At 37.5% G+C, this 26,793-nt stretch overlaps 1 protein-coding gene across 3 annotated transcripts in view; it reads right to left on the bottom strand.

Moving 5' to 3' along the window:
* Positions 1–2,283: 2,283 nt before the first annotated feature.
* Positions 2,284–26,793, bottom strand: part of DCAF17 (DDB1 and CUL4 associated factor 17) — a 48,597-nt gene continuing 24,087 nt past the window's right edge. For all 3 annotated transcript variants that reach the window (XM_017862376.1, XM_017862375.1, XM_017862377.1), the window contains exons 9-14: positions 16,446–16,588; positions 11,207–11,316; positions 8,246–8,336; positions 6,823–6,906; positions 4,736–4,891; positions 2,284–3,965 (exon numbers count right to left, since the gene is read on the bottom strand). In XM_017862376.1, the coding sequence (XP_017717865.1) occupies positions 3,825–3,965; positions 4,736–4,891; positions 6,823–6,906; positions 8,246–8,336; positions 11,207–11,316; positions 16,446–16,588 (725 nt within the window). In that variant the 3' untranslated portion in view covers positions 2,284–3,824. The remainder of the gene's footprint in view (positions 3,966–4,735; positions 4,892–6,822; positions 6,907–8,245; positions 8,337–11,206; positions 11,317–16,445; positions 16,589–26,793) is intronic.

A 26,793-nucleotide genomic window follows, 5' to 3' on the forward strand; every position in this document is an offset into this window, starting at 1 on the left:
GCATTTTATTGCAGGTAAATCTTAAATAAAAAATTAAAAATTAAATAAATACCAAACTCTAGTTAATAATATGCAGCTGAAGTACTAGGGGGAAGTGTATCAGCAACTGCAATTTATTTTGAAATCCATCAAAAAGTATGCTGGATAGGAAAATAATAAAACAAGTAGAGTAAGATGTAGAATCCCTGTGGTCAGTATTTCAATATTTACTATAAAACTCTTTCAACTTTACTGTATGTTTGAAATGTTTCATAATAAAATGATGGGAAAAAGACCTCAGTAGGTCTTATCTTTCTTCTATGTCCCTTGTTTGAAATAAATTATTCTTTCTGCAAGATACAGATTTGATAGCAACATAGGGACCAGAAATCAGCTCCCTGGGATTCTAAAAGATGGATGATACATGTGAATATGGTAAGAAGGAGAAGAAAATATAAAAATTATTAATAAGGAAGTCAAATAATATGAAGACTAACTACTAATACTTATTTTATTATCACCACAAAGGGAAAGTACCTTTTAATGACTGCTAACCACTGAATGAAGAACTACATTTTCTGTCAATTTATGTGTGACTTGTATCTTACCCAAATTTGTTCAAAATTTAGACATTGAATCATCAGTAAAAAACAATTATTAAGCATTTTCCTATATACCCAGTATTATAGTTGTTGGTATGCTATATATGGGATAAAATAACATGCATTGCCTTTTGAGAGCTTTGCAGGAAATTTGGCACAAGTTTATGCCGAACAAATCTGGTTCTGTTTCCCACTTCTGCACTTATTAGTTGTGGGACCCTGGGCCAATTAACTTCTGTAAGCCTCACTTTCCGCATTTGCACAAAGGGGAAAGACAATGGCAGTTCATACTTCATGTGGTTATTTTGAATATTAAATGAGACAACCTATTTTACTTATACTGTATCACAGTGACTACTAGATAGAAAGTACTCAATAAATGTATTATTAAAACAAAAGAATTGTAAGACACAAAACTTTCAATTGGTGGAAGAATGTGTAGTGCCTTAATTTGTCTAAACAGAGCAATATCTCCTCACTAGGGAGCACAAATAGTAAACAGGATAGGATTTGTTTTGTTTTCTCCCAGAATTGTGATAAATATTGTAAAAAATTAAGGAACAATAAGCTTCCCGCATCGATGCTCTGAGAATACAGAAACTTAGATCCAGGAGTGCAATGCACAATGTACCTCTTTTCAGCTTAATGTCTGCACCTGATAGAAGCTACCCTGCTTCACCTGGGCTTGCATTAAACACTCAGAATTGTTACCCATAACGTTTTGTACCTGTCACTAGTACCTGTTAAGTAGGTGGGCACGTAGCTAGAGTCTTGAATTAAAATAGTCAGGTAAAGAGGGGGTTTATGAAGGGCAGGAAGACATTAATGTCTGGCAGGTGGCAGAATGAGCAGCTGTGTGACACTCTGGAGAGCTGGGAAGCATGCTTCATTGTCTCTCGCTATGTGTGGTATCCAAATTCCCCACAGTCTTTGCTATCTTCTGTATCTTTTGGCATATTTTTACCACCTATCTTGTTAACAATCATGCAGCCTATATTCCCACATATTGTTGCAACTGGCTGAAACTAAGCAGTAGCAGCTGCTCCTTTTAGTTGGGGCATAGCTCTCCTGTTACACTGCCCACAACTCCTTACTGTCTTTCACATGAGGCACATTTCCTGCCTGGCCTGAATGGCCTCTGGACCCTGGTCTAGTTAGATTTAGGCAGTGGTGACATGTTGGGGGTTTCTTAGTGGTAAGTTATATCTAGGTGAGAAGTATTCTACCCTCTTCCCCCCGCAAAAAAGCAGCCAGGGGTCTCAGATATTTCTCAAATGCCTTTCAGAGTAGATGAGTTCCTTACTATGATTTCATAAAAGGAAAGTGATGACTTAAAGGAGAAGGAGAAACTCAATAATCGCCTAAAAAAAAAAAAACATCTCTGGCCGGGCGCGGTGGCTCAAGCCTGTAATCCCAGCACTTTGGGAGGCCGAGACGGGCGGATCACGAGGTCAGGAGATCGAGACCATCCTGGCTAACACGGTGAAACCCCATCTTTACTAAAAAATACAAAAACAAAAACTAGCCGGGCGAGGTGGCGGGCATCATCTGTAGTCCCAGCTACTCGGGTGTGGCGGAGGCAGGAGAATGCGTAAACCCGGGAGCGGAGCTGCAGTGAGCTGAGATCAAAGCCACTGCACTCCAGCCCGGGCAACAGAGCAAAGACTCCGCTCAAAAAAAAAAAAAAAAAAAAAGATCCCTGACATGATGAAGTCTTAAGAACGTCCTATCCTGAAACACTCTTAGAAAGGGAATGAACATTCTACTTTTACACAGCCTTGCATCTGCTTTGAAACTCACACAACATTGGTTCCTTTCTTTAGTACTTTTCCTGTCCTCTTACTGGTCTTGTTTTTCAAGATGTAAGTTTACTAAGTGGGACTATTTAGATATAGCTAGTGTCTAATTGAAAGTTTGGGGTAATGTCTAGCACCAGGGCAGAACTGGGAAGAATTCACATCATTCTTAACATGGCATCAAGCCAAAACTGAAGAAAAAAATGGAAAGATTTTAATGTAAATCATCCAAGCTAAAATTCCATATTTTAACCTTAAACTTGAATCAGCAATGATTGTTGCTGCTGTAATAAATTCCTTCTTACCAGTTATTCTTTTGAGGTTAAATGAGATAAATATGCAGAACATGTGAAATGGAAGCAACTGAATTTCTCAAACAGGAAGCACAAAGAAACATTTTCTCCCTTTAATTGGGTTGCCTTTAACTTTTTAAAGAATGATTATTAAAGTTCAAGGATCACATTTAGATCTTTCCTAACAAAGAAGAAATAATGCTTGTTTCATAAGTAAGCCAAAAATTTTCTCTGGTTAATCAGGCAACCCCCAAGCTAGTAAGAACTCCTCCTGGGACCTTATCTACTCTTCTACAGGAAACAGAACTAGTGCAGGCAAGGGTACCTTTATCTTATTGCATAAGTATGAAAATATTGCCTAAACAAGATCAGAAAACTCACTAAATGAATAGAATGGTGAGATGAGAACATCCTTAGATACATTAAAAGCTAAACAGGATGCATATCAGAAAAAAATTTCACTTAAGGTTTGCTTGGAATCTTTTACATTAGTCTATATAGAAACACAACTATTCAATGTGAACATCAAGCCAGGAGAACAAAACCAAAGAAGAAAAGATAATTTGGGAACTAGAACCAATTCCTGATACTACATATACAAATACAAAACACATATAAATACATGTATAAGATTTTAAAAAACTGTGATGACACATTTTGGGCTCAAAATAATGTTCTCACATAACACATCTCATTTCTCATCCTTAAGCAAAGTTTGGTATAGAGGATATGTGGTTTCTTTCTGCATGTTTACTTTTGTCTCTCCCTGTCTTTCCTAGCCTTAACAAACAAAATTCCAAACCATCCTTTAAGAACCCATCAATGACCCATCCCATCAATGACTTACTCCTCAACAATTGGAATTAACCTGTCCTTTTCTTTTCCCAGCATTTTATATTTGCATTACCACCTAGCTCAAAGCTGCAAAACACTAAACTCCTTGGAACAGTATTCTAAAAAACCTTTACAAAAAATGAAGTCCTCACCATCTTTTATAGGAAGAGTTTAAAAAAGAAGTCATAGTCATCTGAAGTCAACACAAGACTTTTTTGGAAAATATTGGAGAATGTGCCATGCAGATAATAAAATGGATTGGACACAGCTGCTGGGGTGTTTGGCTAAAAGTCTCTTAGGTTACAATTATCTCACTCTTTTTAACAGCTTCTGTTTATGGTTTCTTCTTCTTCCGCAGTGTTACATACCATCTGGTAAACATAGCAGCTGAAGACTCTGTTGGGTTTCTGCTCTATGTGTAGCACTAAGTCTCTGTCAAAGTAGACTTCATGGCTATATGTCTGTAACAAAAATACAATCATATGGATTCTCCTTTTCACACAGCCATATTCACTACTGTGTTACTAAAATGTCACAGTACCTATGCTAGGGATCTTCAAATATATATTTAGAAGAAAATAGTTGCTAGAAAGAGGTTTTTCATTATTTGTGGATATGCATATTATTAACAAAAAAAGGCATTCTACAAAATATAGAGAATAAAAAGAACTCTGGACTCAGGAGTCTAAATACCCAGATTCTATTTCCAACACTGCTACTATCTATCTTATTGTGTGATCATGTATGAATTGCCAAACTTCCCAGTTTCTCCACTGATAAAACAAGACCTGGATAAAATGGTGTCTATTGTTCCTTATAACTTTGACATTCTATAATAGTTGAAATATCAGATAAATGTATTCAAGAGTACCTGGGAATCCTACATGCTTAGATATGGTCTCTATTAAATAACTGTGTGGATTTATTACCATATTCTCTTATTTAAAAAAATTTTCCTAATTTTTAATTGAAAGAAAATCAAAGACTAGGGTAAGGAAAGAGACAATAAGTCTCAGGAAAACACATGAAGTTTTATCTTTAAGGCCACTGGTGCCCAGGGGAGGAAGGCTTAAGAAGTACTCTTTTGTTCTGTATATAGGACAATAACCTCTTTCACATGGTCATTGGCATAGGTGAGTCTGGACTGACATGAACACAGTAACATCTGTTCTAATAAATGGCACCTATAAAGAAAAGGTTTACAACTTTGTGTTCCATGGACTCTACTTACCACATCCCATGACTCCACTAGTGGAATGCTTTTAAGTAAAGTTCCATATTCATTACAGTGGAAATCCAGGTGAGCTTTTCCTTCAGCGTCGATTTGAGTAACAGCTACCACAGAAAGCAAATCTAACTCATCTTCATAGTCCACAATTTTGAAAGTCTTTGGGATAGACAGATAAAATAGAGGGAAAGGGGCAAAATCCAGTTATTCAGGTAGGCTTATTTCTGCATTTATAGTTTAAGTATTCCATTACTCACAAAAATATGAGAGAAGAATGAATTAATGGGAAGAATAATAGGTAGAAATGTATCTACTTATATGCCTAGTAAAACATCAGCTCCAAGATTTTCAAGAGTTAAGCAGTATCCTACAGATTTGATAAACAAAACCAAGTCTATGCAGATCTCAAAGTATAACTGAAATTCTCTACTGTGACAGCAAATCAGAGCTTCTCTAAATTTAAAAGAGTATTCAACTGCTGCCTCTCACAAGTGTGTTTGCTGATTCCTGGACAGGACTAAACACATGAAGCTCAGTTCTAAAACCTGAAGACTGCTCACTGAGCTCTCAAAGTTCTCACACCAGAAAAACATAGACATTTCTAGAAGGATGGATAACCCATCATACACTATTTATGACTTTTTACCACCTTTAAAAAAAATCCTTTTGGTTTTTTAAATAAAGCAAAAATGGCTGCTTATTCTTGAGGGAGAATATTAGGAAATGAAATCCAACCCACGGAACAGGACTGGGACAAAAGGGTTAGCTATGGTACAGAGAGAAAAATCCCAGAACTGTGTCTCAAAGAAGAAAACCCAAGATTTCAAAAACCTTGCAGGGAAAGCAGATCAGTGCCCAATCATCCAGGAATGGACCACAGGAAGGTACATCTTGGCTGAATGCCTGGCATCAACTTTAAAGACAGGCATAGCATGTTTCTCTCAATCACTATGCACTAATTCTTCACCTGTGTTTGGTCAACTGCTCTCTAATACACTGACATTTTCTGCCTTTGCCACCTTAAGACATAAAAATTTATATGGATTTATTACCTTTGATTATTAAAATGTACTTCTATGTTATTTCCTTTTTGCCTTTACCTTACCATGGTCAGACTTCAAAGGGTGACTTCTTGCCTTGGTGTCAGTGATTTTATAGACTTTAGTCACATTTTCTTCAAACTTTTCCTTTACAGGCTAAAATATTTTGTTTTTTAATCTCATGACACAGAGCATCTCTCGCTTTGCTACTACCTCTCCCCCCGAATGAATTACGCAACCTTTTGGAAATTTTAGTACATCTTTCTGGAATACGGTTGTATATGCAGAGTATGTTGCTTTCTTCTTTGTTCTCAATAGGTGTGTATGGTCCAAAATAATAATTTTTTGTGTGTTTTTTTGAGAACTGCTACATACTGGGCCACCTCCAACCTATTTTAAAAGAAGTTCAAAAACTGTCCTTAGAAGGCCACTCTAATGTTTCTAACTAAAAATGGTCATGCAAATAATATAGTTAGATAGTCTAAATGGATTTAGAATTTATGCAATGGTTTATATATTTAAGGCATGATCACTCAGTTGATTTCATAAATACTTCCAATGCCTCTTTAAAGGAAGGGGATAAAAATGTATTAGCTCAGTGACACATAAAGCCAACCTGAAGATAAGAGCTGAACTGATTTATCATACCCTCACATCCTCTTCCTCTGACCTATGGACATTAACAAACAAATTCAAGTCTAGAAGTAAAAAATAAGGCAAAAACCATATAGTCATCAGGATATAACTCAAGAATTTTCCCTTAAGAGAGTTCCCTAGAAAATATACACATCAACAAAACAAAACAAAACAAAACAATAAGCTAACAGTGTTTTCAAATTATTTTGGTCCTATGAACTTTTCTGCAAATAAAACTTTAAGAGAGGATGGTGGGGTTGCACTGGTTGAAATAGCATGCACAACCCCAACCAACTGGCCTGCCTGGAACCCCTCAACCCCAACCTCTACCCCAGGGTATGGGGAAATAGTAATATGAAATTCACAAGGCAAGGACACACTGGTTTGGTTTGTCATCTCTGGCCAAAGCAATACCTCTTGTTCTGGGTCATCATCCAGAAGGTTAAAACTTTTTTTTACCACCCGTCCAGAAGCTGTAACAGTGAGTACATTTTCATTCTATCATATGGAAAGAAATAAAAAGATATGACAAGTTCTATTACATGCAGTCAAAAGTAAAATTGTATTAACAAATTTGGTAAAACTTACCAACCCTTCTCCCGCATCCACAATTATTTCCTCAACTGAGAAAATTCTGAATCAGATTTCTGATCCTCTGTTTCATGTTTTGAGACAAGGTCTCATTCTGTTGCCTAGGCTGGAGTGCAGTGGTGCGATTTTGCCTCACTGCAGTGGTACAATCTTGGCTCACTGCATCCTCTGCCTCCCAGGCTCAAGCGATCCTCCCAGCTCAGCCTCCCAAGTAGCTGGGACTACAGGCATGTACCACCATGCCTGGTTAATTTTCTACTTTTTGTAGAGACAGGGTTACACCATGTCACCCAGGCTGGTCTCGAATGCCTGAACTCAAGCAATCTGTCTGACTTGGCCTTCCAAAGTGCTGGGTTTATAGGTGTGAGCCACTATGCCCGGCTCAAAAACACTTTTTTTTTTTTTTTTGAGACGGAGTCTCGCTCTGTCACCCAGGCTGGATTGCAGTGGCCGGATCTCAGCTCACTGCAAGCTCTGCCTCCCGGGTTCACGCCATTCTCCTGCCTCAGCCTCCCGAGCAGCTGGGACTACAGGCGCCCGCCACCTCGCCCAGCTAGTTTTTTGTATTTTCAGTAAAGACAGGGTTTCACCGTGTTAGCCAGGATGGTCTCGATCTCCTGACCTCGTGATCCGCCCATCTCGGCCTCCCAAAGTGCTGGGATTACAGGCTTGAGCCACCGCGCCCAGCCTAAAAATACTTTATTCAAGTTTTTAATGGCTAAAATGCCAGAATGGGCAAAAAAAAATTATTTAAAAGATTATAGATTAGCTGCCTCATTCACCTGACTTTTGCCTTAGTATACAGTACAGCAAATAAAAAGTGGATCTGTTTTAGAAACTTCCCTCCCCATAATTTTCTTTGTGGTCTTAATTTATACACTAAAAGAAAAGTACCATCTGGAGTTAAAGTATGGTATGTGATTTTAAAGATTTATATATTACCCCAATTAAATTTGTTTGCACAATTAATTAGACCCAAAGGTTGATAATTCATCAATAAAAACTTAAAAGGAAACTCAGAAAAGAAACAGAAATAAGCAAAAGAGAAACTCAATATAGTCAACTTTCTTTAAATCTCAAATGTACATGGGGCTAAAACTGGCTACCCATGTAGACAAAATGAACAGACTTTTATAGGGCTGTGCTGTTGTTTTCCGCTACACTCAAAGGCAAATATATTAGCATATTATAGTCTTCTACAGAAAGACAATGATATACAAAGGATTTTAAAGTACTCTTGACTTACCTTATTGTTCTCCCTGTTGGCCAAAATGACAAAATCTTCAGAGATCTGATGCTGAAAACTATTATTTTCTATTTCAGTTAGCTTCAAAACTCTGAAAAGGGAAAAAGGATTCTGAGAACATAAGACTTCAAAACACCATCAAAGTGCCAAAGTTTAAGTACTGAAATAAAACTCAACAAATAAAAATTATAGTAACAACACTGAGGTAGTTCTCTTGATTACTCTGCAGTACTAATAAGTGATCATTGAATGTCCATGAACTGCTTCAAATTCAGCGATTCTGTTAAACAGAAAAACGTGGGAACTGTGACAACAGGTGCCACTGAAGTAGGTAATGATCAGCTTGGTCAGGCCTAAGCTATTTTCCAAACTGGCTTAATAAAAGTTACTCTGAAGAACCTTATTTCTGCTATGCTGTAACAGTTCTCTAACATTTCAGCTCTAACAATTATAGCAGATATTTGCATTTTTATTTCTGAAGTAGGATGAGATATCTATGAGCAACACTTAGGGTTAACTATAAAGAAATTCAATTAGCAACGAAATCTATACCTAAATAGAAACTAAGAGTTTTCATGATAGAATAATATTTAAAAATGACAACTGAAAATACTCTTCTTTTTTTCTTAGGATTGGTTACATTTAAAGATTTGGGTTTTTTGAGTGCAAATGGCCTCATGGATCAAGCCTATTTGCTTACCACCCACAGAAATCTGTTTACATCATTAACAAGCTTCAAAAGCACAGTTTTACAAGCTCAAAGTCTCAAATGCAGAAAAAAAGAACAGCAGAGAGAAGCAGCTATGTGTCCAGAGAGTGCTGGAGGCCTCAGAGTTCCTGAAGACCAAGAGATCAAATAATAATTTAAATTACTCACTTAGTGTTTTAGAGGCAATATTTTAAATGCTTATATTTTAAAACCTGGCAAAAGGCCATACACTCTTTGTGGGCCTTGTTTTCTTAAGTTCAAACTAATATGGGTGGTAACAAACATTAAAGTAAGGCTTACTGAACCGGAACCACAGATTAAGATGTGTAAAAATTAATAATCTTATTTCATTAAATCCTTTCATCTTCATTATATGAATAATAGATCCAGAGGGGTAGACTGATTACCATGAAGCATAAAAAATAAAGGCAGACACTTCCCTTTTTTATGTTTTATTTTTTTAGAGACAGGGTCTTACTCCATTACCCAGGCTGGAGTACAGTGCTACAATCATAGCTCACTACAGCCTCGAACTCCTGGGCTCAGCTGATCCTCCTGCCCCAGCCTCCTGAGGTGCTAGGACCACAGGTGCCCACCATCATGCCTGGCTATTTTTTATTTAATTTTTTTGTAGAGACAAAGTCTCACTATGTTGCCCAGGCTGGTCTCAAACTCCTGGTTTCAGGGGATCCTCCTGCTTTGGCTTCCCAAAGTGCAGGATGATAGACCTAAACCACCATGCCCAGCCCCTTCTTTCTTATTCAACAAATACTGAGCATCTACTCTGTGCCAAGGACTATGCTTAGTGCTGGGGTTATAGGTGTCAGCAAAACAGACTCCTTCCCTGTCATCATAGAGTTTATGATACCAAATAAGGTATTTAAGCAGAAGATCACAAAAATAATTTATTTAAGTTGCCCTAAGTGCTACAAAGGAAGATGACACCATGGGTAAAATGAAAATAACATGGGCAAGCAAATCTGACAAGGGGCATCACGGGAGGTCTGTGGAAAAGTGACATTGAAGCTGGGCCATAAAATATGAATAGAAATCAGGCAGAAGTGTTGGTAGGGGAAACAGACTCCAAACAGAGGGAACATGCCCTCCATTTTCTGAAAAGATAGCATGACTAGAGTAAACTGAGTGGGAGGAGGGTCTTCGGACCATGCTATCTATGTCGATTTTTATCCTAAGAGCAATGAAAAGCCATAAAAGGTTAAAGCATTTGAATTCACTTGCATAGGTTTTTGTATTTCTTCATGTTCTTAAAAATCATGCTAGCTGCTGAGAAGAAAACTGACTTAGTGCAAGAGTGGATCCTGGAGCCCTGGAGTGGGCTATTATTGTAACCTAGGCTAGTGATGACAGGGACCTGACCAAGATGATGACAGTGGCCAAGGGCAGAAATAGGCAGATTTGAGAAATATTTTGTAGCAAAATAAACTGGATTGAGAGGATATATGGTGTGTTATGTACGAGAGAAAGAGAATGCCTCTAAGTGTTTAAATGTATGTATACCGATGAAAGACAAATTGGTAAGAAATTATCAGGAATGATTCAAGATTTCTGGAATGAGCTTAGATGAGAGGTTGAGGTTAGTATATAAATTTGGAGTTCTCATGTATACATGATCTTGAAGCCAAAGGAATAAACAGAATCAAGCAGAATGGAAATAGTGAGAAGAGAAGAGGGCCTAAGACCCAACTATGGACATCCAATAATTAAAGTCTGGGTAGAGGAGGAAGAGCACAAAAGCATACTAAAAAAGATAGATGAAAGAGGAAAATATTCAGAACTGTGGTGTCAGGGATGCCAAATGAAAAGTGTTTAAGGAAAGGAGAGGTCAGTTTGTGAGAGATGTGTGTGCCCTTAAACCAATCAAAATAAAACAAGATTTACTTCAAACAATCCACTTCCTTTCCTGTGTCTAGGCTGTCTTCAGAACAAAGACAAATACTTTTCTTTCTTATTAACCCTAGAGAATTAAGACCTGATGAGAAAGGGCCAGTCTGTAATTACCTTTTACTCGCATATCATCCATCAAATAACTTTTTCAAATTTAATACTTACAAACAGTAATGTTGAGGCTGAAAGAATAAATTCAGGTTTTCTATATACCAGTCTCTGAGAAAGCACTCAACAAGCTAATTATTTACATTAATTGGCTCACTAGTTCGCTGGCAAAAATAAAGATGCCAATAAATGCTACCAAAAGCTGCTCTTAACTTTCAAGTGCTAATGAGATTACTCACTTGACTTGATTTGGGCCAACATGTATTATTCTACCAGAAGCATCAGGATGGAAATAGATCCAGTCAGATTCTAGAGAACAACAATCCATTTCCTGGATCCCGTTTTTTGCCTGAAGTTGGAAAAAAAATATTAAAGACAAAGATTAAGGGGAAATCAAATGATTTTAAAAATCTAACCCAAGTGATAGATCAGTAGGTCAAAGGTACAAGGAAGAAAAAACATTAACCAGTTAAAGTGGAATATATTTGAGGGCCAAATGAGGACATGCAAATTTGAGAAATTCTGAACATTTAAATTCAGAAATGTCATGGATTTGCTCTGTAACATACCCTGTATCTCACAAACAGGTGTAATAACACAAGAGATACCATATCTCAAGCATCTACTTTGTGTCAGGAACCGCATTCGATGCTTTATAGTCACTGCTTCGTTTAATAATAACACTCAAAGGAAGTACTGAAAACTGATACACAAAGAGAATAAATCATTTGTCCAACTTTTTTTGGTTTGTGTGTGTGTGTGTGTTTAAATAGAGATAGAGTCTCGCTATGTTGCCCAGGCTGGTATCAAACTCTTGGCCTCAAGTGATCCTCTCACCTCAGCCTCTTAAAGTGCTAGGACTACATGCATGAGCCACTGCACCTGACCTTGTCCAATATTTTGAACCTACTAAACAGCAGATCTGACTCAAAATCCATGGACTTTCCATTATATAACTCCGCCATAATCATGCACATGCAGTTCTCCACAACTTCTTCCTCTCTTCCCTATCCCCAACTATCTTTCAATCAGAAGAGCAGATAACAAAAAAATGAACATGTAAACAAACCTAAAGTCTCAGACATGGGTCACAGAATCTTGGATAAGTCAAATGTTGAATTCTAATATCTGAGGAAATGATCTAATACTGCTTAGCTTTTAAGGCAAGAAGAGATTTCCCTGTAGTATATTTAGATATCAAAATAAAGAAAAAACCCATTTGATATGTTATCACATGTGTACACAAATGTTTTACCTTATATCTAGGAGCACTGGGAACAAATACCAACTTGGATATATTAACTTCACTGGCTTTACAGAAGTCATTTAATTTAATTTCTCTAATGTAAAATGAAATGATGCCATATTTCCTACTAGATACTCATGAGTTTTGAAACACTAAAGCTTTTAAATTCCATTAGCATACATTGATAGGCTACTGTGTTCTAGGTATCAGACTAGGCATTCATGCCTCACATCAATTAAACAATCCTTGTTGTCAAGAAGCTTATAGTCTGGGGGGAGGCAGAAACATAAATAAAAGAAAAAATAAAGCAGTTATTGTGAACTACGATTGTGCCACTGTACTCCAATATGTAATTGACCCATGCACCAGATAGCCAAGTGAAGAGAATTTTGAGAGTTAAAAAAAGGTTGAAATGAGCCTTAAAGGATAAGCAGAAAATAGCTACAAATAACAGACAGCAAAATCAAATGTACAGAAGTGTTACTCGGCCGGGGGCAGTGGCTCACGCCTGTAATCCCAGTACTTTGGAAGGCTGAGGCGGGCGGATCACTTGAGGTCAGGAGTTCGAGACTAGCCTGGCCAACAAGATGAAAACCCATCTTTACTAAAAATACAAAAATTAGTGGGCATGCTGGTGTGCGCCTGTAATCCCAGCTACTCAGGAGGCTGAGGCAGGAGAATCGCTTGAACCCAGGAGGTGGAGGTTGCAGTAAGCCGAGATCATGCCACTACACTCCAGCCTGGGCGACAGAGTGAAACCATGTCTCAAAACAAAACAAACAAAAAAATCAAAAGTATAGCGGTGTTAATCCATACAGTATGCATATAAACATGAGTAACAGGTAAAATTAAATTAAAAAGTATAGTATCCAGCCATGAGACTGGAGAGGTAGGCTGGGGTTATATTCTAAGTGCTTTGTATGCCATGATTTATTTTATTTTTTAGTTTTTGAGACAGGGTCTCACTCTGTTGCACAGGCTGGAATGCAGTGGTGTGATCTCGGCTCACTGCAGCCTTGACCTCTTGGCCTCAATCAATTCTCTCACCTCAGCCTTCCAAGTAGCTGGGACCACAGGTGCACACCACCACACCTGGCTAATTTTTGTATTTTTTGTGGAGGCAGGGTTTTACCATGTTGCCCAGGCTGGTCTTGAACTCCTGGGCTCAAGTGATCTGACTGCCCTACGCCTCCCAAAGTGCTGGAATTATGGGTGTGAGCCACCGTGCCTGGCCTCATGATTTTTAAATTTTTGGAATGTAATACATTTTATGTATCAAATCAATGAATGAGTTTCAATTTTTCAAGAATTTCTACAAGAATCCTAATTATAACTAATAGAAATAGTGGTATTATTACATTTTACATAAAAGAAAATTAATGTAATTAAATGTTGATTGTAACCACTGAAATTAATGTGTCCATGACAGTATTAGCTCCAGATGCTCCTTTGTTTAATACAAAATATGCACATACTATACATACCTTGTTTTAGGAGATTGTTCTCTTTACTGTAATATCTAATTAAAACATGCAAAAAAAGATCTTTGCATGAAATACTAGGCAGTTTATTATCAGCTTCTATTGTTTTTATTTGCTCAAATGTTAGATTTTAAAGCTCAGTTTAATAGAGAAAGCTATGAAACATTTTCTGAAATCTTAAGTTAGGCTGCTTACGTGTTTTTTTAGTTATCTACTCTTCTGACTAACAGGTGGGGAATTAATAGGTATACAAATCATTAAGGCAATGTCACAGTGATAAAATTGTTCAGTAAAAGGACTAAAAGCTTCCCCTGAATTTGGCAGCTCTTTAAGAGTATGCTGAAATATAGATTTGAATAAATGTTATAATCTGTTATTATAGAAGGAGAATGTGTGACAAGCATGCTTGATATACATGGTTCAAGTCCATTATTTAGATATAAAGTAATTCCTCAGAAACCATAGGGGATTGCTTCCAGGACCCCTCACAAATACCAAAACCCACTGGATGCTCAAGTACCTTGTATAAAATGGTGCAGTATTTGCATACAATCTATGCATCTATGCACATCATCCCTTGTACCATCCTTTTTTTTTTTCTGAATATTTCCAATCCATAGTTAGTTGAATCCACAAATGTGGAACCCATGGATATAGAGGGCCGGCTGTATGTGTACGTGTGTGTGTGTTTGTGTATGAAGTAATAGGTACTATCAGTTCTTATAAAAAAGAATATGTGTTAAATGCCCAGAATGTGAACTGTGCAGGATTTCACTAGACCCAAAGTTAAGTGAAAAAGAGATGTGACAGGTCCTGGTAGCTGAATGATGTTCACTGGATGGGAGGTGACCAATCAAACCAAGACTTGTCACAGTGGAAAACAGCCCTTAGAGAGTCCTTTATAAAAGAGGCAGCTCCTACTTGGCTGGGCCAAGTAGGAGCTGCCATGTAATAAGTATTTGGGGAAATGGAAGGGAACAATGCTCCTACAAAAGAAAACTAGAAGACACTACACACATTGTTCCCTGATGGCCATGACATCAAGGGAAGTGGATAAATGGATCCAAGGCTATGCTGATCTATAACGTGGTAAAAGGTGATCTGTAACGTGGTGAAAGCCACTGGAGCCAACAGTGACTGACTGAGCAAGGTCAGCATAAGCTGAACCTGCCTCAAAAAAAAAAAAAGGCAAATTCTTCTGCTCTATCAAAAGGGAGGATCACTTGAGGCCAGAAATTCGAGACTAACCTGGAAAACATAGCGAGATCCCATCTCTACAAAAAATAAAAAAGTAGCCAGGCATGGTGGTGCGCTCCTATAGTCCCAGATACTTGGGAGGCCGAGGTGGGAGGATCACCTAAGCCCAGGAGGTTGAGGCTGCAGTGAGCTCTGATTGTGCCACTGCACTCCAGGCTGGGCAACAGTGAGACTCTGTCTCTAAATAAATAAATATAAAATAAAAGTAGTGTTGGCTGGGCGCGGTGGCTCACGCCTGTAATCCCAGCACTTTGGGAGGCCAAGGCAGGTGGATCACGAGGTCAGGAGATCGAGACCATCCTGGCTAACACGGTGAAACCCTGTCTCTACTAAAAATACAAAAAATTAGCCAGGCATGGTGGTGGGCACCTGTAGTCCCAGCTACTCGGGAGGCTGAGGCAGGAAAATGGTATGAACCTGGGAGACGGGGCTTGCAGTGAGCCGAGGTTGCACCCCAGCCTGGGCGACAAAGCGAGACTCCGTCTCAAAAAAATAAATAAATAAAATAAAAGTAGCGTTCCACTGACACGTCCATATGAAATGAGAAAAAATATCAACAATGAAAGCTTGAGTGATTTTTCTGTAGCGCTAGCTACTCAGGAGGTTGTGGCAGGAGGATCACTTGAGCCCAGGAGGTTGAGGCTACAGTGAGCTATGATTGTGCCACTGTACTCCAGTCTGGGTGACAGAGTGAGATTCTGTCTCAAAAAACAAAGTAATCAACAAAAAACATAATCAGCAATACAAAATAAAAATGGAACTGCCCCTTTACTCACTTTTTGCACTGATCACAATCACTGTACTTAATACACTGCATCTTATTTTTCTACATGTTTCCTTTGAGAGTATAACTTGAGGGAAGAGATTGTGTCCTTAGTCATGTCTGGCACATGGTAGGCCCTCAATCAACGTTTATTAAATGACAAATCAATGCCTAAGCCATTTTAAAAAAGAAAATAAAAATGAATTCAAAGGGGAGAAATTTCCATTGTTTTACCATGTACCATTTCTACCTACTCTGCCATAAATAACTTAAGAATATCCTTAAAAATTCAAAGTGCTTCAATTTACCTACACTGTGACCACCAGAGTTCCATCTGGTTCTGCTCTGGAAGGCAAAGAGCAATAAACCATGGAGAAGCAAAACCAATAATACATTCCACCAGCAATTTCAGAAGCAATGTGAATACATTCCATTGGTGATTCCCACTGTGGAGAGGTTTTACATGAGATCCCTTGCTGGGAGATTGGTGAGATTAAAAAAACTATAAAATTCTTGGTGCTATAAGAATTTTCAAAGGTTAATGTTTCAAAATTATGGGTGATACACACAAATGTTTTCTATATTGTCTCTATTCTGTATTTTAAATTATTTGCAAATTATTAAAACAAATACATAAAAAAGTAATTCTTAGGAATGTGGGCCTATTCGAGAGGTAGAAAACAAAGAATTTGATACAAATTTGCTAATAAAAAGTCGGATCACTCATTTACCAGGCAATTGTCTTTTAGGGCACAAATATGGAAAACTCCTTTCTGTTTCCTCTTATTAGGTGTGATGATGTAGTGCCAAGGATGGCCTCCAATCTGAAAAGCATTCTCCAGGGATGACACCTCAAAGAGCAGTGGTGGTAGGTCTGCAGAGACAGGAAAAGGAATTCATTAGCTGCACTGTTCTGGGAGCTCTGGACTATTCATTAACTGAATTCAACCTTTCTTTGCATGCAACATCTATAAATTTCTGTTAATGAAAAATTACTATGTTCAAGAAAATAAAATACAATCAGGTAAGGAGCTTATTGTAAGAAAAGAAACAGCTAGTCAGAACCGAAATTAGGCTGAATCAACTTTCTAGTTATCTGTTTTCAGGAGGTATTTGTGGCCCGCAGGTGAGCAGAGATTAAAACTTGGCTAAAGGTGTTTACGATGGTAAGAAATGACAAAGTACATTTAATAAAAGTAGCTGCCACTTACTGAACATCTACTATGTAAAAGACTCTGGGTTAGATAGTATTTCCAACTCTCATAATAATCCTACAAGGTAATTAGGTCTAATAGTGCCTTCAAATGTGAGGAAGAGATCTTCCACATCCTGGACTGACAGGTATACTCAGGTACACATCTATCTTGCTTAAGATTTCCAGTACAGAGGCAGTATTAGTCCCAATGAATATAACCACTTATGAAAGGGCCTGTCACAATGAAAGTTTTATTACAGGATAGTCACTACAACTACTATTATCATCAGACAAGTTAACTTTAAGGTAGTTCAGATATATCCAATCAGCTTCATTTGAAGACTGACACTGTAAAATAAATTTCTGTTGGTGCTTTTTAGTCATCTTCTTTTATCACAACTTTAGGGCATAATAGATCTATTCTTAGATGCATAAATGGAAGGTACAGCAATTTTAGAAGACCTGAATTCATTTCAAGCAGCCTTTAGGAACCACCACATGGTCTGTTCGGGCAGGTGGCTAACCTATGACTCTCTCATTTACCCCTCTAACTTGAGAATTTAATTTTTTGTTTATGAGGCCACTACTACTAGTAAAGGGGCTTGTCTTAGGAAGACCATTTGTGTAAAAGTCACATGTTATATACAGAAATGCATACTTTATTAAGCCTCTTCATAAGGATAATGTACTACTTGAGCTATACATGGAAAAAAAAACCAAATGGTTCACCCTTAAACAACATGAAGGTTAGGGGCACCAATCCCCTGTGTAGTCAAAAATCCACGTATAACTTTTCTCTCTCTTTTTTTTTTTGAGACAGTCTCGCTCTGTCACCTAGGTTGGAGTGCAGTGGCACAATCTTGGCTCACTGCAACCTTCTCCTCCTGGGTTCAAACAATTCTCATGCCTCAGCCTCCTAAGTATTACACAGCTTCCTAAGTATTACAACCTCCTAAGTATTACACCTGGGATTACGGGTATATGCCACCACGCCCAGCTAATTTTTGTATTTTTAGTAGAGATGGGGTTTCACTACGTTGGCCAGGCTGGTCTCAAACTCCTGGTCACAAGTGATCCACCTGCCTCGGCCTCCCAAAGTGCTTGGATTACAGGTGAGCCATGTGCCCAGTCAAACTTTTGACTTCCCCAAAACTTAACTACTAATAGACTACTGTTGACCAGAAGCCTTACCAATAACATAGTCAACTAACACATAAACTAGTATCTACACGTTTGATGCACTCATATCTTTTTCTTAACTTTTTCCATATTTCTAGGCTATGCGGTTCATCTGTGATTTTTTTGTCAAATTGTGGCAAATCTCCAAAAAATATTCCTGTATTTATTGAAAAAAATCTGTGTGTAAGTGGACTTGTGCAGTTCAAATCTGTGTTAAGGGTCAACTTTCATAAAAAGTGGTTCACAAACAATCTTGAGGGAAAAGAAGAGACAGGCATAAACATATCAAATATATGTCAAGTGCTTTTTTTAAAACCTTTTAAGAAAAGGGTAGTATCTTTAATATATAAAGGTCTTTTTAAGCAGTAAAAAATATAAACACCCTAATAGAAAAAGGGACAAAGGCCATGAGTTGGCAAATTATAAGAGAAATACAAACATTGTATGTGATGATATGGTGGATGAAGAGAAAAATTATTAAAAGAAAACATACAATCAGAGTTTGAATTTGGGGTTGAAATCAACTAGGTACATCATAGAGAATGTGAAATTAAATATATAGAGAATATGAAATTCAATATATGAAATTCAATATAGAGAATACAGGAATTCAAAACAGAAAAAATAATCAGTACAAACAGATGTATTTAAAAAGAAGTACTTTTCCCAGTAAAGCAAAAAATGACCCAAAAGTAGCAATATTATTCTGCCCACAACTCTGATGTGCCCTGCTAACCCAAGAGCCCCAGTTTTGATCTCTAATATTATTCTTAACGAAAAAGGCCTGAAAGTTCTCAGAGTAGCTGATTCCATGCCTTGTGGCAAGAAAATTTTATGATGGGCGTGGACCATCTGTTGTTTCCAGAAAGCAAGTATGTTTACAAGGATATCAGATGGTGGTGTTAAAAGAGTAGGAGAGCCAGCAAAAGGGCTTCCACTTGCTACATTGTGGGGAAAAAAAAGGGGCCTTAAAAAGAAAATAAGTATTATGATTAATTAAAATACTCTGGATCTGTGAAAGGTCAAACAATACTTTAAAAGACAATTTTAACATAATGCATACAAAATAACTGTATTATTTATCAAAGAAGGGCTACACCTATAATACAATATGATTTCTTCTAGAATTTTTAAATGTAGGGGGTAATTAACTTGACATATTTCTTCTACCAAATAAACGTTTACTTAGAAAATTTGCCCAGGTATGGTGGCTCACACCTGTAATCCCAACATGTGGGAAGCCAAGGTGGGCGGATTGCTTGAGCCCTGGAGTTCAAGACCAGCCTGGGCAACATGGCAAAACCTTGCCTCTACTAAAAATAAAAAAAAAATTTTTAAATTAGATATATGTTAAGTAAAATTATAAGGTATAGAAGAGAGGAAATAATATACTGCATTTGTGGTGAGAAAGAAGATTAAATATTTAAAGTACGCAAACATACATTTGCTTATTTTTGCAAAAAGAAACAATAGTAAGATAAACCAGAATCTAAAAACAATGGTTATTGATGGGAGTAACCGGATTAAAGAAAAGAATAAAAAATAAAAACAGAAAGCAATGAAATAGAAAATGGGGCCAGGCACAGTAGCCCATGTCTGTAATCTCAGCACTCTGGGAGGCCAAGAGGGGTAGATCGCCTGAGGTCAGGTGTTCAAGACCAGCCTGGCCAAGGTGGCAAAACCCCATCTCTACTAAGAATACAAAAAAACAATTAGCCAGGTGTGGTGGTGCATGTCTGTAGTCCCAACTACCCAAGAGGCTGAGGCAGGAGAACTGGTTCAACCAAGGAGGTGGAGGTTGCAGTCAGCTGAGATCGGGCCATTGCACTCCAGCCTGGGTGACAGAACAAGACTCTCTCAAAACAAAAAGAAAAGAAATTTCTGAGTGTATCTTCTTATACAATTTTGATCTTTCAACTATATACACATTTCACAACTTCAAGAATAAACTCAAAAGGAAAACAACAAACCCCAAAATCGAAAACAAAATGAAACAAATGAATCTAATTAGATTATGTTGGTAGCTTAATCCTATAGAAAAATGATTTCAAATTGTCTTTGAACACATCACTCCATGTGTATACTTCCTGGGCTGTACACTAAGGAGAAAAGAAACTGCAGGGAAATCTTAACCTTCACTCCACACTTTAGTTTTTTTTTTTTTCTTTTTTCCTTTCTGAGACAGAGTTTCACTCTCTCACCCAGGCTGGAGTGCAGTGGTGCAATCTCGGCTCACTGTAACCTCTACCTCCCAGGTTCATGCAATTCTCCTGCCTCGGCCTCCCAAGTAGCTGGGATTACAGTTGTGCACCTCCACGCCTGGCTCAATTTTTTGTATTTTTAGTAGAGACAGGGTTTCACCATGTTGGCCAGGCTAGTCTCGAACTCCTGACCTCAAGTGATCCACCTGCCTTGGCCTCCCAAAGTGCTGGGATTACAAGCGTGAGCCACTGCACCTGGCCCATACTTTAGTTCTTAGTAGTAACACTGGTACTGCAATTTTAAGACAATCATATATATATTGTAGGATAAAGTCTTATTAGAAATCGAGAAGTTCAGTATGAAGAAATACAAATATAATCAAAAAAGAATCACTAAATTTAGAAGTATGAAAATGAGCTAATAAATTTTTGTTTTAATGTACTTCTCAGCTCTGTTAATCGAAAGGACCAAAAGTAAAGATATCCAACTGCAGTGAACACAACTAGATTTAGGTCTCTGTTGTGAGCTGCCTTGTGTTCCCTCAAAAGATATGTTAAAGTCCTAACCCCCAGTACTGGTAAATGTGACTTTATTTGCAAATAGGATCTTCATAGATATAATCAAGTTAAGATCATACTGGATAAGGATAGGACCTAAATTCAATGACTGGTGTCCTTATAAGGAAGAAGAGATTTGAAGACACAGAGGGAGAAAGGCCATGGAAAAGTCAGAGGCAGAATTTGGAGTTATGCTGCCACAAGCGAAGAAACAGCAAAGATTGTGAGCAACCACCAGAAGTGACAAGGGGTAAGAAAGGATTCTCCCTAGAGCCTTCGGAGGGAGGCTACCTCTGCCAATACCTTAATTCTGAATTTCTAGCCTCCAGAACTGTGAGAGAATAAATTTCCATTGTTTAAAGCTGCTCAGTTTGTAGTGTTGCAGGAAACTGATAGTCTCTAATGACATTCTCTACTAAAATGGCCCCCTATCAGAAATAGGAAAGTTAAAGGTAAGCCTGGGACACATTGTTGTTCTAGAAAGCAAGGAAATTCTCTAGGATTACTCGAGTGTGTCAAAATGGAGTTTCTGTTGGCCAAATTCAGGACAATTTGAACATCATTAAGAATAATAACTATTACTATATAATAGTAGACAAAAAATCCATGAGTCTGTTGTGTTTATGTATGTCTATTTATCTGTAAAACATTTTGCTGTCATCAAAAGTGACTATTATACCAACTCCTTGCTCTGAATATTGATAATTAAAGGGAAGAAATAAGTCTTTAACTTGCCTTTTGGAAGGAATTACAGTTTATCTCTAGTTGATGAGTTAAAGCTTTTATTTCTAGAAAAATGCCAGCTATTGAAGGTAAAAGGAGGAACAGAATTTTAAAAACTGCCATTCTGCAACTCACATGACATAACTGATTCAGGCAAGGATCACTAATGGTTACGGAAATATGCTATTTGTTATCACAAAATTAGAAACAAACTAAATGTCCAAAGTAGGGAACTGGTTAAGTAAATTATGGTTCATCTGTAATGTGGCATATAGATCAAGTTCTTAACATCTCAAGGAGATGCACACACACACAGAGAACCACTTTTTGGCATAGGTAATACAAGCACTACATTTTAAAAGTATTAGAAGATATCATGAAAACTAAGTCTTCCTTTGATCTGTATCTCTTCTGATATAACTATTTATCAAGTTTTTATGTGTCTTTTCAGATATTCCAAGCAAATCCAAAAGCACATCACCATATATATATATTTCTTTAATACGTATGAATACTTACACAAATGAAGATTTTACATACACAGTTTTGCACCCATTTTTTTTACTTAATAGTACACATCATGGAAATTATTCTCTACCAGTGCAAAAAGAATTCCTGTTTTTTTTTTTTTTTTTGCATCTCACTCCATCCCTTAGGCTGGAGTGCAGTGGCACAATCTTACTCACTGCAACCTCTGTCTCCTGGGTTCAAGCGATGTTTGTGCCTCAGCCTCCTGAGTAGCTGGGATCACAGGTGCGTGCCACCACACCCGGCTAATTTTTGTATTTTTAGTAGAGACAGGGTTTCGCCATGTTGGCCAGGCTGGTCTCGGACTCCTGACCTCAAGTGATCCACCTGCTTCTACCTCCCAAAGTGCTGGGATTACAGGCATGAGCCACCATGTCCAGTTAAAACTCCTCCTCCTTTTCAACAACTTAGCAATTAAATTTATGATACAGCTATACAATGATAAAATAATACTAATGTCACTTACCAATGTATAGACTGTTTCCAATCTTTTGCTATTAGAAACAACGTTTTAATTGTACATTTATCACTTTCTATACAAGTGAATATATCTGGGATAAATTCCTAGTACTGGAGTTGCTGGGCTCAAAGAGTATATGCATTTAAAATTTTTATACATATTAACAAACTGTCATATTGACAAACTGTTGGGGGCCATAAAGGGTCCCAACAATAAATGAAAGTGCCTATTCTAAACTTTTATCAACCATATTTTATCGAAAGTTCTTTTTGATATTTAAGAATCTGAAAAGATGTATCTTATAATAATTTTAATTTACATTTCTCTTATCAGTGACATTGAGCTTTGCACTCCCCTAATTAAAAGTCATTTATATTTCTGTTTCTTTTAAACAATATCCTTTGATCATTTTATAATTGTACATCACTCTTTTTCTTATTGATCTATAGAACCCTTTACATATTAAGGAAATTGCCATATTATAGTATGATTTGTAACTATGTCTCCTGTTTGTTATTTGAGTTGGTTTATGTTGTATATGTCTAGGGATTTTTTGCCATGCAGAACTTTATTTTTATACAATCAAATTTATCAATCTCTTCTTTTATGGCTTTGGGTTTTGTGTTGTACTTAGAAAGGTCTTCCCCACACTGAGATAAAAAGATTCTCCCAAGATTTCTTCTAAAACTTTTAAGTCTTTGATCCATCTATTATTTATTTTGGTGTAAAGAGTGAGACAGGATTACAACTTTGTTGTTTTCACAAGGCCACCTATTAAACAATCTAGATGGAAATATTCATAATATATTAACAACAAAAAGTGGGTTAGGCTATAGATACTTGCAACAACATGAAATGAATCTCAAATATAATATCCTGAGCGAAAAAAGCCAAACCAAAAAATACACGCCATGTGATTTCATTAATATAAAACTCCAGAAAATATAAATTTATCTACTATGAAAAGAAAAGCAGATCACTGGTTGCCTAGGGTTGGGTTAAGAGAGGAATTTACTGGGTAGGGCACAGAGGAACTTTTTGGGATGATGAAAAGATTCTAAATCTTGACTGCAGTGGTGATTTCATGAATGTATACATTTGACAAAACCCAAACTGTATAGTTAAAATGGGTGCATTTTAATTACATGTAAATTATACCTCAATAGAGTTGATTTCTTAACAAATGAGTTATGAAAGAGCACTTATGGTATGATTCTTTTCTTGGTTTTAAACATATAGAAATACACACATTGTAAGATTAGAAAATAACACATCAAGGGGATAACAACCCCATGTAAGAGGACTACAAATGTTTTACATTTTCTCTTTTGCTTATCTTTATTTCCCAATTTTTAAATTTTATTTTATTTTTTTCTTTTTTTTTCCTTTTGAGACAGAGTCTTGCTCTGTTGCCCAGGCTAGAGAGCAGTGGCACAATCTCGGCTCACTGCTACCTGTGCCTCCCAGGTTCAAGCAATTCTCCTGCCTCAGCCTCCTGAGTAGCTGGGATTGCAGGCATCCGCCACCATGCCCGGCTAATTTTTGGGGTTTCACTGTGTTGGCCAGGCTGGTCTTACACTCCTGACCTCAAGTGATCTACCCACCTCAGCCTCCCAAAGTGCTGGGATTACAGGCATGAGGCACCATGCCTAGCCAATTTCCCAATTTTTTAAATAATGCAAAGGAACTGCTTTTGCACTAAGAAAAAAATTATTTAAAGTTAAAATAAATACTATTTGTATAGACCTTAAGATTGCAAAACAAAATTGGAGAAATGAATAGGATTTAAGTCTCTACAGTATGAAATAAACACTGAAAGCTTCCAATTATAATGTGCTACTTAGTCAAACATACAAAAATCATCGAATTTTTTTTTACAATGAGAAATTATTTCATAGATCATGTTTTCAAATATTATTATTTCAAAGTTTCAAAATTTGAGGCCCAGAGAGGTTAAATAATTTGCCCACCATCAGCTGGGCACAGTGGCTCATGCCTGTAAGCCCAGCACTTTGGGAGGATGAGGTAGGCAGATTGCTTGAGCCCAGGAGTTCAAAGCCAAATTGAGCAACATAGTGAAACACCATTTCTATCAAACAAAAAATACAAAAATTAGCTGGGTGTGGTGGCATGCACCTGCAGTCCCAGCTACTTGGGAGGCTAATGTAGGATGATCACTTCAGCCCAAGAGGTGGAGGTGGCAGTGAGCTGTGATCTCTCCACTGTACTCCAGTCTGGGCAACAGAGTGAGATCCTGTCTCAAAATAATAATAATAATAATAATTATTATTATTATTATTTGCCCATGATCATACCACCAGTTAGTAGCAGAGTGTCACCCTTACTAGTCAGCAGACTAAGATTCTGATCCCAAATCCAGTCTTCTTTCTAAAAAAAGGGACAAAACTCCAAGACAATTCTTCAGGCTCTATGTGCTTTGTCTTTATCATCTTTGTTTTACTCATTTTTTTTTTTTTTTTTTTTTTGAGACGGAGTCTTGCTCTATCACCCAGGCTAGAGTGCAGTGGCGCGATCTTGGCTTACTGCAACCTCCATCTCCCAGGTTCAAGCAATTCTCCTGCCTCAGCCTCCCAAGTAGGGGGGATTACAGGTGCCCGCTACCATGCCTAGCTAATTGTTGTTTTTTCAGTAGAGACTGGGTATCACCATGTTGGCCAGGCTGGTCTTGAACTCCTGACCTCGTGATCCACTTGCCTCAGCCTCCCAAAGTGCTGGAATTACAGGCTTGAGCCACCGCGCCCAGCCTTTACTTACTTTTTATTTGCATTTCAACAAGAATAATTCTACCATTTGGAAAAACTCTGTCCGAAATAACCCTTTTCAACATAATCCAGTTACCACTGGAGCCTACAGTTTAAAAATTCTTAATAGATTCCTTTTAAAGTATTTGTATTGAATACAGGAGGTACTGCTAGGGCTGAATTTTCATACAACTGCCTAATTCAGTTTGTCCAAGGCATCTAAAACTTGAGTAATTTTAAAATATTTATTTTGAACTTCATGAATAACTTACTTGAACTCCCAGTAGTTTTTATAATTTGTCATTTACTACCAAAAATAGTATTTTTTTCCTTTTGAACAATGACATCTTTCATTTCTGTTTCTTGGTCTATTACTAATACAATGTTAAAGAAAATGATAGAAAAAATTCTTATCTGATTCTGTCTATATTAGAAAATCTTTTGGCATTTCACCTAAAAATATAATGCTTATTAGTTGATTATAAATAAGAGGAATGTCTTCAACATGATAAGAAATGACTCTTAACAAGAATTAAGATAAACAGATACTAGGATAATAAAAAATACTTTATCTTTTAGTTTACTCATGTGCTCTTTATAGCTACTAAATTTGTAAACATTAAACCATCCTTGGATTCCTGATATGAACTCTGAACAGTCATGATTTCTTTTAATGTACTACTACTGAATTTGAGTAATAGTTGATTTCTTTTCTTTTTTTTGAGATGGAGTTTCACTCTTGTTGCCCAGGCTGGAGTGCAATGGCATGATCTCAGCTCACCACAACCTTCACCTCCCAGGTTCAAGCAATTCTCCTGCCTCAGCATCCCTTGCAAGTAGCTGGGATTACAGGCATGCACCACCACGCCTGGCTAATTTGTATTTTTAGTAGAGATGGGGTTTCTCCACATTGGTCAGGCTGGTCTCGAACTCCCAACGTCAGGTGATCTGCCTGCCTCAGCCCCCCAAAGTGCCGGGATCACAGGCATGAGCCACCGCGTCCGGCCAGTTAATTTCTTTTCTGACAACTGAATTTGATAAGCTAAATACAGAACATTTTTACTATATTTATAGAATTGTATATAATTTTCTTTTTTGTGCCTTGGTACTCTTTAAGCATACTGGGAAGTTCTGTCTGTGTCTAAGCTCTATGTTCAGATGACATGGTAATAATTTTTTCTTGGAAAACACCTTTCTTAGAGAGGGGGTAAATTTCATCGAATTGTAAAATATTAAATTGTAGGGCGCGGTGGCTCAAGCCTGTAGTCCCAGCGCTTTGGGAGGCCGAGACGGGCGGATCACGAGGTCAGAAGATCGAGACCATCCTGGCTAACATGGTGAAACCCCGTCTCTACTAAAAAATACAAAAAACTAGCTGGGTGAGGTGGCGGGCGCCTGTAGTCCCAGCTACTCGGGAGGCTGAGGCAGGAGAATGGCGTAAACCCGGGAGGCGGAGCTTGCAGTGAGCTGAGA

The sequence above is a fragment of the Rhinopithecus bieti genome, unplaced genomic scaffold (assembly GCF_001698545.2).
Source record: "Rhinopithecus bieti isolate Rb0 unplaced genomic scaffold, ASM169854v2 scaffold_63316, whole genome shotgun sequence".
NCBI classification, from domain to species: Eukaryota; Metazoa; Chordata; class Mammalia; order Primates; family Cercopithecidae; genus Rhinopithecus; species Rhinopithecus bieti.